This window comes from Ictalurus furcatus, chromosome 1 (genome assembly GCF_023375685.1).
Source record: "Ictalurus furcatus strain D&B chromosome 1, Billie_1.0, whole genome shotgun sequence".
Taxonomy (NCBI): Eukaryota; Metazoa; Chordata; class Actinopteri; order Siluriformes; family Ictaluridae; genus Ictalurus; species Ictalurus furcatus.
In genome coordinates, this window is record NC_071255.1 from 17497690 (window position 1) to 17514691 (window position 17002).

At 35.9% G+C, this 17002-nt stretch overlaps 2 protein-coding genes across 2 annotated transcripts; one reads left to right on the forward strand and one right to left on the reverse strand.

The window, feature by feature from the left end:
- Positions 1-6939: 6939 nt before the first annotated feature.
- On the reverse strand, positions 6940-10850 carry LOC128610921 (uncharacterized). The gene is made up of 4 exons (XM_053630217.1): positions 10188-10850; positions 9584-9638; positions 9085-9199; positions 6940-8425 (listed from the first exon to the last, which is right to left on the reverse strand). The coding sequence occupies exons 1-4, from the start codon at positions 10482-10484 to the stop codon at positions 8362-8364; spliced, it is 531 nt and encodes a 176-aa protein (XP_053486192.1). The 5' UTR covers positions 10485-10850; the 3' UTR covers positions 6940-8361.
- Positions 10851-12416: 1566 nt separating this feature from the next.
- On the forward strand, positions 12417-16208 carry si:dkey-87o1.2 (uncharacterized protein LOC796684 homolog). The gene is made up of 4 exons (XM_053633981.1): positions 12417-12974; positions 15268-15322; positions 15448-15565; positions 15855-16208. Exons 1-4 carry the CDS (start codon positions 12678-12680, stop codon positions 15889-15891), a joined length of 507 nt encoding a protein of 168 aa, XP_053489956.1. The 5' UTR covers positions 12417-12677; the 3' UTR covers positions 15892-16208.
- Positions 16209-17002: the final 794 nt, after the last annotated feature.

The following is a 17002-nucleotide window of genomic DNA, read 5'->3' on the forward strand; positions in this document are numbered from 1 at the left end:
CACACCAGTTATCTGTAATATTTCAATAACAATTGATTACTAAATGATAATAATGAATTTTTATGATTGCTGCCTTTTAAATTGATGCATTGTTCCAAATCATCTGATTGCTACACCCCTATGAGTGACTGCATATGATCAATACAAATAATATATCAATAATAGTGAACAATATAATAACACTACTAAATAAATAATCTCAACATTTTCTGTATTAGACAAGGCACACTTTATGGAATTGTTTGGATTTAATTTGTATAAATTGTAATTATACTTTATCTGGCTCATTTTGCAATGATAACAGAAATGTAGATGTTAGATTTTCCACAGTGACTTTTGGCCAGGAAAATTTAATACATATTTCAGCCTTTTAGGTAAAACCCTGAAAGCAGTGGCTGGTGGTGAGATGATGTGTTTACCATGCTTATCTGACTGCCTACAGTTTGTGTACACTTCTTTCCTTTTAATTGCCTTGATAATCTAGTGAATTACTGTGTGTGTGTGTGTGTGTGTGTGTGTGTGTGTGTTATAGTTGTAGTTGTAGTTGTAGTGGTACTAGTGGTTTTATTACAGCTTGGCACCAATTCAAATTGCTCATTATAAAATCTAGCACTTCTACCATCAATTCTTTCACAAGACTCTTTTAAGGAAAAGAGGATCACTTATTTTCATTTCATATGTTCATATGATGGGCTGAATCAAACATGATATTTGGTGCCTTAATCTAAATAAAATGTAGATTCAAATCACCGCTCTCATTTTTAATAATTTAATTTGGTTTTGTAATGAATTGTATTATCTTTCTGTATCATGTTTACTAGATTCATATAAAGGCTGGAGAATTAAAATATGAATGATAAATGACAAATGTTGAAGGTATGAGTGCATGCAGTAATAACAGTGCTGGGGATCTGCTTAGAAAAACTAGGGGAAAAGCTGTCTTTCATAAGCACATGTTTAATGGGTATAGAAAACACTAATTGAATTTGATGTGCAGCATTACACAAAAAGGATGTGTACCTGGTGTGACTGTCCGTATGTGTGAGTGCTTTTCCTTTTAATTGTCGTGATGTCATTGATTTGATTAATTTCCTGTTTTGGCTCCTCCTCTTTCCTTTTGCTTTATGGATGAATGGGAGAGGTAGGATTTTATTTAGCTCTGATTAATCTAATTTCATCTTTATTTAAATCATCATTTATATACTTATTTACTCATTTTAATTTGTATGTATATTGCTATTTTATTTATCTATGTGATCATTTTTGTTGTTTTACCCTTTTTTTTTTAGTGATTTTTTTGTGTTTTGTTTCAACATGTGCCCCCCCCCCCCCTTTTGTGTTATGGATGAATGGGAGAGAGAGCGCGAGAAGAGAGAGAGATAGAGAGAGAGAGAGAGAGAGAGAGAGAGTGAAGATTAAATGAGAAGTTGACCAAGTTGCCGTCTGCCTATCTTTCTTTGAATAAAATAAAACACAACGCAGACTACAACCAGTTACACATGCATGATGAAATTCCAAGGCTAGTGTGGCTTTGGGACATGAGCTTGCTTACTGTGTCGTATACTAGGTTAATCTCCATCCTTTCAGTAGCATGTGCATAATAATGAAAAATAGTAGAGGACATATTTACACAGCTGTGTGAAATCTTTGAGTTTTCAGATGATGTGTTTGCACCCTCTCATTGAAGCCTAATTCAATAAAAGATTTGTGATGCAGTCCGTACTGGCCTCCATAACAAATCTGTGCCACTGGAGGTGCATCTTCTCTCTAAACAAGCTCATAAGTGTTCTCAATTATTTATTTATTTCAAATAAATGGAAATAGGCATAGGAAAACATTTTAGAGATATGGAAATGCACCAAATCTTGTCCAGAGTTCATCAGCTGCAGTTCTGGTGCAAATTCACTGGACTTGTAAATAAAACCTGATTTTTTTCCTCATTGATGACCATACTGACCATATCACCACTATATTATCTATTACTTTATAAGATAAACTTCTTTTATTTTGTTTGGTTGTTTATTGTTTGTTTTCACCAAAACCATGTCTTTTACCTTTTGTCTCGTATTGCTTTATTTGATTTTTTATTTTTTAATGTTTGGAGCATAACAATGCACAATGTATACATAATGAATTGTTCAGTACAATCGGCATGTTTTTGAAAATCAGGTTTTTTTGTGTCATTTAAGGTCTACTTATTGGTTCAGTAAAATGCTTTAAAAAAACTTTTAATACCATTCATACAATTGTAAACCTCTTTATAATGTTATAATGTAGTTTGAAGATTAACAAATACAGCTGGGAGAACTGTCAGAAAGACCTTATATATATATACATATATATATATATATATATATATATATATATATATATATATATATATATATACACACACACACACACACACACACACACACATATATATATATATATATACACACATATATAAATTGACTTTAGGACATTTAGCAGCACAACGGTTCATCAGTACATCCTGGCATAGTAAGAGGTAAAAGCTTTGTTGATACCACTATTCTAATAGTTGTGATCATACAGTACTTTTCCACTCCACATCCTTCAATTTTTAAGTGTCGAGGAAAAAAAGCTGGGGATGATGAAATTTCAAGATGAGCAGAGTTGTGCCAGGCTCTATAGGAATATGTCTGATATTTAGTTGATGTGATATGAGGAAAACAACCGAATATCAAACATATCACATAGCCACTGGCCTGCTTCTGATGAGCCTGGTACAGAAAACAAAACATGGGGCTTCAAAAGGACGTGATGGGATCACTGTTTACTAAGAATAGAGGGAGACAAATAAGGGGATAAGCAAGAAAAGAGACTAGAGGAGGCGTAAAAGCAGATAAAGGATCTGTACAAAGAACAAGAATAATATCTCGTGTACACCACATACAGAATATAACAATGAAACAGCTGCTAATGGCCATTATAAAGCACACCAATTACAGCAAAATGCCATGAAAAACAGCAGAAGTCAATAAAACAAATACATCATGTGTGCAATACAATGTCAATAAACACGATAATTAATCTCACAGTCACAAAACTTACCATGTAGTGATAAAGCCTGGTCTACAACCTTATTAAAGCAACTGCATACCACACATACTGGAAATAATCAAATTAAATTAGAAGTCCATATAATGTGGTGTGTAGTGCAATAGAAAATCTATGTGAGTGTGTGAAAGGTATCACTCAGATGGGCATATATATACATGTCCCTGGCAGAGGTTTTGCAGCCCACACACACACACACACACACACATGGGTTAATTAGAAGCTTATTGATCAGCATGCCCGCGGCTCTTCCTCCTGCATTAAGCTGATCAATAAATGTGATTTCGCACACATGCACAGAAAGAGGACGAGCAATCAGTTCAGTCAATCCAGGCACAAAATTCCCATATCAATATCATAATGATCAGATCCAGTCCACCCTGCTGTCCCAATGAACATCACGTCCATTACTATTGCCAAAGTGATAATAATGCTGATAAATTTTTAAAACATTTTTAAACAAGCATTATTAACACATATCACAGGACTAACAGACAATATCATTATGCTTTTTGGGACTTTTTTTTAATTTCCAACGGAATTATTTATAAATTAAGGTCAAGCTATTTAGATTAAATTAGATAGAAGTAGATTTTGCAGCAATTGACAAATAGTGTTTGTTTGTTTGTTTGTTTGCCTGTTTACTGAGTTTGTGATCTCTACCTAATTTACCTAATTTCAAATTCTCATTTAAAGATGACCAGTCTGCCTTTGTCACGTTTACTATGCAAATTGAATTTCAAAATGTAATGTTTTGTAAAGAGTGATATGTACAGTGGCCTTCACTATTATTGGCACCCTTGGTAAATATGAGCAAAGAAGGCTGTGAAAAATTGTCTTTATTGTTTAACCTTTTGATCTTTTGTTAAAGAAATTCACAAGAATACTCTGCTCTCATTGATATCAAACAATTTCAAACAAAACACAGGTTTATCAAAAAAAAAAGTTAAATATAGGTATGCAACAATTATTGGCATGCCTATGAATTCATATGAGAAAAATCTATTTGAAATATATTCCCATTAATATTTAAAATTCTTTTAGAACACCTGGGGGACTAGGAACAGGAAATTGTTAAACCATGACTTCCTGTTTCACAGGGGTATAAATATGAGGTAACACATAGGCCAAATTCCCTTAGTCATTCATAACAATGGGTAAGACAAAGGAATATAACTGTGATGTGGAGCAAAAGGTTGTTGAGCTTCACAAAATGGGAAGTGGCTATAAGAAAATAGCACAAGCATTGAAAATGCCCATTTCCACCATCAGGGCAATAATTAAGAAGTTCCAGTCGACTGGAAATGTTATGAATCAACCTGGAAGAGGATGTGTGTCTACATTTTCTCAACGCACTGTGAAGAGGATGGTGAAGTCGCCAAAAAATCTCCAAGGATCACAGCTGGAGAATTGCAGAAGTTAGTTGAGTCTTGGGGACAGAAAGTCTCCAAAAGTATAATCCGAAGTCACCTACATCACCAGAAGTTGTTTGAAAGGGTTTCAAGAAAAAAGCCTCTACTCTCATCCAAAAACAAACTCAAGCATCTTCAGTTTGCCAGACACTACTGGAACTTCAAATGGGATCGGGTTCTATGGTCAGATGAAACCAAAATAGAGCTTTTTGGCAATAAACACTAGAGGTGGTTATGATGCACTCAGAGAGGTAGCCATATGGAAAAGTACCTCATGCCCAAGATTAAATATGGTGGTGGCTCTTAAATGTTTTGGGGCTGTTTTTCTGCCAGAGGACCTGGACATTTTGTTAGGATACATGGCATCATGGACTCTAACAAATATCAACAGATATTAAATGAAAACCTGACTGCCTCTGCCAGAAAGATTAAAACTGGAGGAAACTCCAGGAACTGAAGAGGAGAGTCCACCAGTGTGGACCTTGAAATATGAAGGATCTAGAGAGATTCTGTATGGAGGTATGGTCTCAGATCCCTTGCCATTTATTCTCCAACCTCATCAGGCATTATAGGAGAAGACTCAGCACTGTTATCTTGGCAATGGGAGGTAGCACAAAGTATTGACTAAAAGGGTGCCAATAATTGCTGCACACCTATATTTAACAAAGATTGTTTTTTGATAAACCTGTGTTGTGTTTTGCAATTGTTTGATATCCATGAGAGTAGAATATTTTTGTGAATTTTTTTAACAGAATATCAAAAGTTTAAACAATTCAGACAATTTTTCACAGCCTTCTTTGCTCATATTTATCAAGGGTGCCAAGGGCACCATATATACAGTAATATATCACTCTTTGAAAAGCATTACCTTTTCAAAAGCTTACATTTGAAAATATGTTTAAATATTGCACCACTACTTAGTAGCAATTATTAAATTATATTGATTTTTATATAGTTTAGGTAACGCAGAGAGTACTGTACTATATAAAACTTTAGTTTTACAGTATATAGTTTAAAACTATTGATTATCCAATAAGGCATAATTTCTCTCTTACTGTGAGCTTCCTCTCTTTACTTCATGGAGAAATGAACATGGGTATATCCATTTTTGTGACTGTTATTGTTGTTCCTTTTATTTATTCATTTCTTTTTATGGTAATTATTTCAATATTCATCTTCCGTATTTTATTTCCTATTTATATAGTGTTTGTTTTGTACTTAACTGGACCAGAAGGTCATTAATTTAATGGATGAACAAGAAACAGATTTTGTGTTTTGACCCTGTACTAAACTTTCAGTTATTTCCTGCTTCTCCGAACTACATATAACCATATTCATAGTTTATTTCAGGCTATATTTGCTAGGTTAAAATGTATAAAATGTTAGATATTGAATAAATTATATGGCAGTTACTATAAAACAATCAGAATTAATGAGCTGTATGTGTATGTGTTGAAAGGTCAAATGTCAAGGTGAATCTCAGGGAAATATGCAGGTGTTAGGTAGATTTCTATTGGTTTCTTCCTCCTCCCTCTGCTGTGGTTATTACCCAGAGTCCTGCTGGACAGACTGACCTTCTGAGTGAGCTGAGGCGGAAGAGGGTGCCACTAATTGCATGACCTAATTGTGAGCCTGGGGGCAGCATTGTCATTGGTGGAGTGGGACAGAAATATAGGGATAAGGGAGGATTGCAAACACAGGCTCACTCAATAAAGGTCACATGTGTTCAGCAGAAGGATTTAGACATAAAGTCAACTTTCATTTAAACCTTCTGTCATTAGACATCCAGTGGAGATTCCGAAATAGTTGGGGAAAAAATGGAATGGAAGTATAGGAGAAATGAAAAGTTTATAGTGGTTCTGTATTAATATGACGGATACATGAGAAAGTGTTCTTAATTTGATTCGCCTAAGCGGCCACTAATTATCAATAGAACATTACTGTTTAGCAATTTGACTGATAGGTTTATTCAGTGTTTAAAATAAAGGCATACATGTATGTGGAGCACAATACTGATACTGATCTAAATCAGTATCAAAATACTCAATACTGATCTAAAAGAAAAATGAGATAAGTAACATGTAAAATGTATTTTGTACATCAACTTTACTTTAAAATATTTTTTTAAATAACAAAATCGAGATAAAATACCAATCTGTGCATTTAAAAGTATGTCACTGGGGTGCTACACCTATTTAGCGGATCCAGTGATAGTGTCCCTTTCAACCTTCTATTTATGGTATTATAATTGGACCTTACAAACCTGGCTTTATTTTTGAGTGTACATTTACTTTCTTTGTACTATGAGGACCAAAAATGTACATTTCACAATATCCTTTTTTTCTGACAGGATAGATTTGAGAGAGGAAAAACACTCCACAAGCAACATTTTCTGAAAGTTACCTTGAATTGTTACATACATTGTTACATGTACTCACAACACACCTTTTCCAAGTTTCAAATATTTAATATATGTATTGTTTTATTACATTCCAACAAATGGAAAGAAGGAAGTTTATTAACTTTATTAACCATACCATTGGAACTTTATTGTTGCTCTGGTGAGTTTCAGTGTGGTTTCTGATCGGTTTGTGCCACTTTAGATAGGAATACACTGAGGTAATGGGCTGAGGATGATGAGGGGTGACAGTGAGAAGGTCAGAACATTTTGTTTGGTTGATTAACCAGCACACACACCCAAGAGTGTATCCTGGAGCCTGATGGAGAGCCAAAACACAACACAGATACACACACTGTACTGTACATCGAGGCAAAGTAACTACAACAGAAGATCAGGAAAGCAAAAAGAAACAATAGGAACTTGGTAAATAAGCAGATATGCATGCACACACACACACACACACACACACACACACGCACACACACACACACCAAATTTACAGAATGTATACCCAGTGCAATAAAGGTGAAGCATCATATTATAGCTGCCACATTATCACCAACACACACATAACTCCCATAAAAGCAAAGACTATAAAAAAGCAACAGTTTACTGGAGACACACGGAAGCAAAAAGACAGGTGCACGTCTTAACCTACTCCTTTTTATTCCCTTCCCCTTATTTGTTGGCTTAAACAAATGAGATTAAAATCATTAACAGGACTAAAAACATATAATACACAATTAGTGCATGCAAACGGAAATTATTATTATTATTTTATTATTAGAACTCTTTTAGAAGATCCGCATACCATATTATGACTTTATAAGTCATAAGATTTATCATGGTATTAAATATTCCAGAATGTATATGGAAAACCTAAATATGAAAGTTTAAATGGTTGTTCTAGTAGCTGAAAACATGACAAATGTTCGTTGCGAGTGGTTTTTGAAAGTATTGAATCATGTATATCACCCAAAACCAATTCAGTGCAAATTCAGTTGGAGCAACCATATAGGAGCTAATTTTTTCTCTAACGTCAAATCAGTCATTATGCGATGTAGATAATCGCTAGAATTTAAATTTCTTCAACACTTATATGCAGGACCTCACAGAAAATAGGTTGACAATGGGTATTAATCCTTTTACTGTGATGTATAACTTAAAACATAAAATGCAAATGCAAAATCTGGCTTCTGAACTGACAAAAAAGAAGCTCACACATCAGAAATGTGCCATCAAAACACAACAAAAGCAGAAGACATATCAATGCACTTAATGACCAAGAAAACAGAAAACAAAAAGCTACACAAGTATAACTTTGTATTTCTTTTGCTATAAATAATGAGGTCTTGTATTTTCACTTTTTAGCTTTATGATTTGCCTCAAGTTTGTCTTCTCTGCCCTCAAAGCTTCAACTTCTTGACATGTATCAGGAGCTCCTGCCTCTGCCTCTTTTTAGGCTGTTTAACGCTGTTTTGTTTCCGGTTTTACCTCCGCTTGTAGAACAGGCACAATACCACATAGTTTCCTGTTAATAAAACAAACAAAACAAACAAAAAATCTTTTAGAATTGAAGCAGTTTTTTTCCCCAGGCAAATTCCTTTTAAATATCATACCACATATCTGAAGCTATTAGAAAACACTTATGGACATCAAGACCATGAAAAAAAGCACTGGTGCACATCCCCTAAGTGAAACTAATTGAAAATAGATGAAATGCTGGAGGAATACCTGCAGGTGAGAAGTGCAGCAGTAAAAGTAATACAGGAAGATGAAGTACAATAAAGTCTCCTGGCTTATCTGGTCCACCTTCGACAGCCATTTGATGTCTATTTAGTTTACCCAGCATGTGCTAAATTGAGACTAGATTGTAAACACTAAGAATCCATATAAATGCCAGATGGAAATTTGATGGAGCCAGATAGAAGACTGAGCGAGAATTACCTTACATTAGCATGTGTTTTACCAGATAAGATATCCAGATATATATTAAATTTAATACAATGATCAGAAAAGCCTACGGTCTAAATAAAGCCAATGCGTGTTGTATAACAAAGGCTTTATGGGAAACTGTACCAACCTGTTCCCTTAACCAAACAAATCATAAATAGTAAAAAACAAAAACAAAACAGATCCACATTTCAAACAGACCACAAAAATAAAACACCCACTCATGCATATACTCACATTCCATCAACGGAGGTCTTGATGATGTAGTCACACACTTTGCTGCGTTTCTCAGCTTCTATTTTGAGGTTGTCTACTTGCTCCTTCAAACTGGCCTTCTTCTGCTGAAACTCAGCTGGAGATGGAAGTCAATGAAGACACAAAGGTGTAAAACATTTCACTGAATAATCTGTATTTCACACAGCAAAAACCCCATAAAAACATTGCATTTTCCTTTAGAACACTGTTTCCTATCAGACACTGAAACTTTGGGGTGCTTTAACCCAACATGGCCACATGGAGTCAGTGTTCAACTATCCACAATGTCTGTGATCGTTATGAGTTTCAGGTTAATCCAGGATTATTATTGATTTGGTAAACTTGCATATGTTTTTCTATTGTCTTGGGCAACCTGGCTTTGGGTTACTGGCCTTCTTCACCGGCCATAATCACACTGGATTGAAAAGAAACTGTTCTAGCAAAAGTACTCCTAAATTAACTCTGTAAATATATTACTCACCCTCCATTTTGTTTTTCTCTGCTTCTAGAGCACCGATTGTAGTCTTGATCTCATTCTGGAATGAAAAGTAAAACAGATTTTGGAAAATGGTGACAAAAATCTATACCACACATGTCTGTCTCTGTCCTCCCCAGTATACTCCCCACACTCAGAAAAAAACAAAACACGGTACTAATCTATACCTTTCCTTGTCACTGGGGTGGTACTCTTCTCTTTTCTTCCTTCAGTAAGTATTTTCCGAACTGAAATTTTAACTTTTAGGCTAAAGCTTTAAAGATTAAAGGGAAACTATATGCACCTCTCGAGGTAAAAGATGCATACTAAAAGCACAAAAGGTGTACGCTTGAGGTCACCACTCCAGCGACAAGGAATGAATGCATTCTGATTATTGATTGCTTTACCTCTTGCTGAACAATTTCTTTTTAATGGAAACCCCCAACGACATTACTCTCTAATGACTGTACATCCAGCAAGAGATGAACCCCTAGTACTGCTGTACTGTAGAAGCCACAAGAAAACTAAACATAATGTAAATGTTTTCCCCTGCTAGTTTTGCTGCTCTATCTTTGACTCCCCCAAAACCCAGATCCATCCCCTTCCTCACCCTCTCATCGTTGCATTTGTTCATCTCAGCTTTTTTCACAACTGCAGCCTCCTGAGCCGTTTTGAGTGCTGTTGTAAGGTCAGCAACCTCTTTCTTGGTTCGTTCCAGCCTAATGTTGGCCTCAGCCATATTGGTCTTGACCTCCTTCAGCATGTCACTGGATACTTTGTGCTTAACGCTCTCGAAATAGGAGGTCTTGTTCAGTTGGAGCACCACGTTCCTCCTTGAGAGAACGAAGCCCACTAGGCCCAGCATGGCCATCACCGCTACGCCTAGCCCCACAGACAGGTACCTCATGATGAACCTCAAGAAGAAAATGCAAGAGCAAGAAAGCTGAATGGAAATCCGTTTGTAATAGTGAGCGCGCGCTGGTGCGACCGGCTGTTCAACTTAACCTCGCCCACAAAACAGGAACTGCGGAATCAGGTTCGTTGAGTTTCTTCTGTTTAAGAACGCTTTAAGTTAAGTGAAACCACAACGCGTGACTTTTAAGACCCCGTTTCTTCTCCGTCACTGGGCTGGTTTTTAGTAAATAACTCCTTTCCATCCGGAGCCTCAGACGCGTAAAAGCCACGCAAGCGCGCGAGAAGCAGAAGAGACAAAAACCGCACCTGCCGCACCAGACCCCGCCTTTTTCTAGCACAGGTACAGAGACTGTGTCTGTTTCCTAAAGAAAACAGTCTACTACACCACACAATGACCTGTCCAGATAGTCACCACTCTTTAAGCCTGGAATAATATCAAATCATCTATTTGAGAGATAAATTAAAATCAGCCACATTTGAGTAGTATTTCACCGAAACCTGGGTCATTTTAAAACTCGAATAACAGGTCTGAGCTCCTGGTGTGGTGCTGGATGGTTTTGACACCATCTTTTCAGATATATTGGAACATCAGGTAATATGTTATATGTTGGTCTGATGAGTCGAAATTTGTGTCAATAAGTTGTTGCATTGAAACAGCTTGATATATATATATATATATATATATATATATATATATATATATATATATATATATATATATATATATCATTGACTGATACTAAGTACATACAAAGCAGGGGTATGCACAGTTGGGAATTCAGTTACATGTTACAGAATTAGGAAAATAGCATAAAAATGACACAGTGAGACAGTTTTGAGGGCTTTGGAAGTGCTGGAGGAAATGAGAATGTCCAGGTAGGATTTAAGATCCTTACAGAAACAAACAAACAAACAAAAAAATAAGCATAAGGTTAGTTCTGGTTAGACTGGGAAATAGAGAATGTTTCTTAGACATACTGATTTTTAAAAATATTTTTTACTTAGTATATTGTGTTTATTGAATTTTGATGTTTATTATTTTGAATTCTGTGTTACGCTGCTACAGCAAGAAATAAATTGGAAAATGTTACCTTTGCTTTAATGGGATTTTTATTTTTGAAAGATTATTTATGATTATTATCTTCAGTATAAATACTGAAGATTTTGTTGAAGAATTTTTTTCTTTAGTCCTGTTACTGAATATTATTTTGATGACACAAATAAGTAGGCTACAGTTAAATAAAATGTTAAAAGTGTCACTCAGACAATGTAATTATGTGTCCCAAACATGCAATTAAAATAGTTTTGACAAAAGGGTAAGCCATGTTTCAGTCGAAACATTTTTGTTCACATGTTAGACAGTCAATTCCTTGAGGATTTCAGAAATGTTTTGGGATATTTGTTTTATTAATGGCAAAAAGCATTAATAGACAATTCAAAACATGTCCCAATATGTCTGAATTCACCCTGTATACTGTAATGCAGTATCTATAAGCATTTTTCTAACTCTCTACATGTGTGATCATAAGAAATCAGGACTATGGGATCATAATCTTTAAAAAAGCAACATTTTATTGTCTTGTTTTGAACCAAAACATGGGACATTTGAAAATCCAGCATTGGAAAAGGCAACCTGAATTTTAATTACATTTGAGCAACTAATAGGTGAATGCATGAGAGTTTTATGAGAGGCCAAAGGCCAGTACTTTCGAAATAGAAAATGTTGTTATGGCAGATACACACACAGTTTGCCTACTCAGTTTAACTAACAGGATCCGGGTTCCACCTGCACTGTAAGCTATGAAGTTTACTTTGATTAAACCTGTTCTTGTAGTATGTTTATGGCTTTGTCTCTTATTAACTGTTCTGTCAGGTGAAATGCATGTAAATAAAAGACTGTTGTATTTGGCTTCAAAATCACTCTGTCACTGTTGTCACACCTAAGTATCTGGTTGAACAGGTAAACCCGGATCCCTGATGGAGGGTGGAGTGAGGGAGGGAAATGCGGTCAGAGCCGGCAACTGACAGTGCTACTGTCTACAGAGAACACTGTAAGTCTACACTGTACAGTCTACAGACAAGGAGAAACTGAGAGACACTGAGAGAGTGGGGAAAGATCCTCCAGTGAACTGCAGTCCTACATCTCCTCACCTCCATCTCAGGTTCTGTACCTCACACAAGCAGGATGAAGAGTGTCTGGACATTGGTTCTTTTGGCAGTGTGTGCAGTGATGGTTGTGGCCTTTCACACTATAAAGCAGGAAATGAACATTCACAGGATGAGAAAACTAATTGTTTTAAACACTGAAGAAGTGAAGACAATGGAGAATGAAATCATGAGTTCCAAACTGGCAATGCAGAAACTGAGCAGCCAGCTGGCTCCATTGGATGAACAGAAAAAGCAACTGATAAAGAGCATGGAAGAGCAGACGAGAGAGAAAGAAAACTCTGAGCAAAGTCTGAACACCTGCCAAATAGAAAAGGTAAAGAAAATGACAGAAATTCATAGTAATTATTTATGTTGTAAGTTATAGCTGATTTATATAGTTCTAGATAGAGTTGTTTAGTTCAGGTTGTTTGGCTTGACTCTGAAGAATTTTAATTTTTCTTTATCACAGTTTATTTACAAGATTATGTTTGGTAATATAGCATAAATCAGTGCTTCAGGTTTCAGTCTACCGGTTTCTGTGGTATATATTGAGAACAACCACAAGAGCTTTTTCAATATGGGTCCGGAATGAACTGTATCTAGATTCAAATTTCAGTGTGTTTAATAAGATGGTATACCTGTATTTTTGCTTCTAGATGACTTGATAAAAAAAATTCAATGTCTGTTTATTATGTAATCTTAGACTATCCAATGAATGTAAAGTTTTCCCTATACTGAAGATTTTTCAGACTTTATTTTTCAAAGAGCCGAAATGTAAAATGTCCATACTAAAGACTGTTTTAGTATCTTAATACTAAAATGAACAATGAACAATATTTCAGAGGTGCTTGTCAGTTATTGTAAATGTAATTATTGTAAATAAATGTATTAGCCTACTGCCTGCTTTAAAATTTCTTTGACCTGACAGCTTTAACTATCAATTACAAGGGCACACACATCCTTTTTATTTTGGAGACTCGTGTAATGTGCATACAGGGAAGTACATTTGCATGCTTGCTGAAGTCTGAACATTCACACTCTGTGTCACAGTGTATGCACACAAGTTTTCACAGTGTTACTCAACCTCCTGCTCACACCATTATCCCATGTGAAATAAATACTGTGCTTAAAGAAAACACCACAGTATGTTTAGCCACTTTATAGATGTCAATAGGGAAGTGTTGGAGATTAGGTGCAGTCACTGCAATGTAGAGCTCAAAAGTAGGCTTACTCAAAAGATGCATGAGACAATATTGATTTTCACACCAATAAGGAAGAAGCTGGTGGACTTTTCCTTAGCATACCCAACCTTGGACTTTGACTTTATGGGTCTTAATTCAGATATGCAGTCCCCTCTGAAAGTATTGGAATGGCAAGGCCAATCTGCAAAACAAAGAATAACTGTAAGGAGCTGTAATACAAGCCTGTAAAAGTATCACAAAAGAAGAATGAAACAGTTTGGTGATGTCCGTGGGTCGCCAGCTTGATGCAGTTATTGCAAGCAAAGGATATGCAACCACATATTAAGTGTTATTTACTTTATTTACTTTATTATTTACGTTATTTTATTTACTTCCTTGCTTACCTAAAATTTGGGTGGCCACCAAAGGTGCCATGTTGTAAGTTGTTTAATGCATCTAGATGTAAATATCAGTAAATGAAAGATGATATGCTGATCTACTCTTATATTCATCTTTTGATCTCAAACCCAAATGTCTTCAGTGTATAGCAAAATACAAAAGAATTTGCTGTGCCATTCCAATACTTCTGGAAGGGACAGTATGTGAAGCTCCTTCGTCATGTGAAAAGTGCTAGGACATACACCAATCAGCCATGACATTAAAACCACCTGCGTAATATTGTGTAGGTCCCCCTTGTGCTGCCAAAACAGCTCTGCCCTATCATGACATGGACTCCACAAGACCTCTGAAGGTGTGCTGTGGTATCTGGTGCCAAGACATTAGCAACAGTTCTTTTAAGTCCTGTAAGTTGTGTGGTGGGAACACACAGCTGCGATGCACTGTGTGTTCTGTGGGATAGGAGCAGACGGGCTAGCTTTTGCTCCCCACGTGCATCAACGAGTCTTGGGCATCTATGACCCTGTTCACCGGTTGTCCTTCCTTGGTCCACTTTTGGTAGGTACTCACCACTGCATACCGGGAACACCCAGCAAGACCTGCTGTTTTGGAGATGCGTTGACTGAGTCATCTAGCCATCACAATTTGTCCCTTGTCAAAGGCACTAACATCCTTAGACTTGCCCATTTTTACAAATGAACTTCGAGAACTGACTGTTCACTTGCTGCCTAATATATCACCCCCCCCCCCCCCCCCCCGACACGTGCCAGTGTAACGAGATAATCAATGCTATTCACTTCACCTGTCAGTGGTTTTAATGTTATGGCTTAATGTGATTGGCGTATATCTGAACAGTTTTTTGGGATCATTTATTTCAACACAGAATGCTCGAAGTTCCACATTACTATCTGGGAATAATTGAATGTGTCTGAATGCCCAAACAGTGATTTGAATGAACCATAGACCTTGTGAGTCTGTTAGAAGACCTTTATTATAGACAAGATGACTAATTACCTCCTTATCCCCTTTTCATCTCTCTTGTCTCTTTAGTCAGAATTCGAGCAGCAGAAATCAGAAAAGGATTCAGCAATCAATATGCTAAAGAGTAAGATACAGTTTATTTCTTAGTCAATTGTATACGGTGATGTGATTAAGTATTTGGAAAAAAATACTTATTTAATGAATTAGAAATACAATGAACCTTTTTACCTGCTCTCTCTATTTATGTAGCAAATCTGGATGGTGAGACAGAGAAAGTGCAGGAGGAGATTCAGCTTTTGCAGAAACAGATTCTGGAGAGAGATACAAAGATCTGTTTATATGTGGATAAAGCACGAGAAGAGGGAAGGTAAGATCTGTGTAACTGAGTACCATGGAGCCGATCAGTTATCTTTGACTTTTTTTACTTTAATTATAACTTATCTATATATTTTCTGAATTATTTTAAAAACTGTCGTCAATCTAGATGAACAAATACCCAGTTTGTTTTTAATGCAATGGTAATTACATAATAATTATGATGCTGTCTTTAGAAGTATGGTGTATTATAAATTGAATTCTTGTGTCTATCAAATATTATTTCAAAGATTGTTGATCATATGCAGTATATGTGGTGATCTTTTCCTTTTTCTGTACAGGGCATTGTGTCAGGACAAAATGGCTGCCAGTAACTAAGGATAAAAAGGAAAACCAGGAAAACTTTCTATTTTATTATGATTTTTTTAATCTCCTAAAGCTTACAAATGTTTGATCTGTCACTGGTATTGCTAGTGGATTACGTTTGCATTCAGGATTACTCTGTGGACTACTCCTGTGTGCTTTAGTGTGGATTATAGTTTCCAAGTTGTACACCTAGAGGTTCCCATTGTTAACTGCCTGGTTAAATGCACTGTTGAATTGTTGAATTGTTGTACGTACAATAAAATTAAGACTTAGATAGCTCATACCACAATTGTAATTAATGAAACTAATAAAAACCAAGTCATTCCAGATTATGATATTCCAGTTACTGCTTATTTACACACAGACACACCGACAATTATCCATAAATTACCACATTTCTTAACACTTTGGGGCAATCCAGAGTATCCTGGCATGTTTCTGGCCGGTGGGATGAATGTAGCTCTGTACCTAAATAAGTTGTAGATTCAGTAGTGCCAGTCATACGTCTAATAAATCGAATGTTAAAATCATTAAAAACAAATGTTTGCTAATCAAAGAACAAGGGGATTGTTAAAACGAGAGTTTGTAAGTAGGCTAATTTCTATTAAAGTAATCTAAAAGACAGTTTTATACACTTTTCCCCAAACCCGTCTACACATGCAATTCAGTTAACGCCCCATTGTCCTCCTGCACTGTCAAACAAGTTTCACCAGAGATGTTCTTTAGTAATCACAGTCTTCTTCAACCTATTTAAATCTATACACAGTTAAAGGGCATGGTTGTTGACAACAGATCTAAAATACTGTAGGGCTAAAATATTAATGGTTTATTACTTACCCACTGCTCCTATGAACAAAGATGGAAATGGATGCCGAAGGTTGAACGCGTGTTTTAATTTATGATTTAAATATCTACCTCAGTGTTCTGATTATATTTAGCCTCAACCAGTTTCGTGCTAAGATTTCATCATAAAGAGACTTTCCTACGACAGAGGCTTTTATATAGCCTATAATAAACAATTATTTGTGTTAGCGCAGAGGTTTATATTGATGTGCAAGCCTAGGCCTTTAGTATTTACTTGTCAGAGGTTGATTTTAACATGTCTAACAAGGCAACTTTAGCT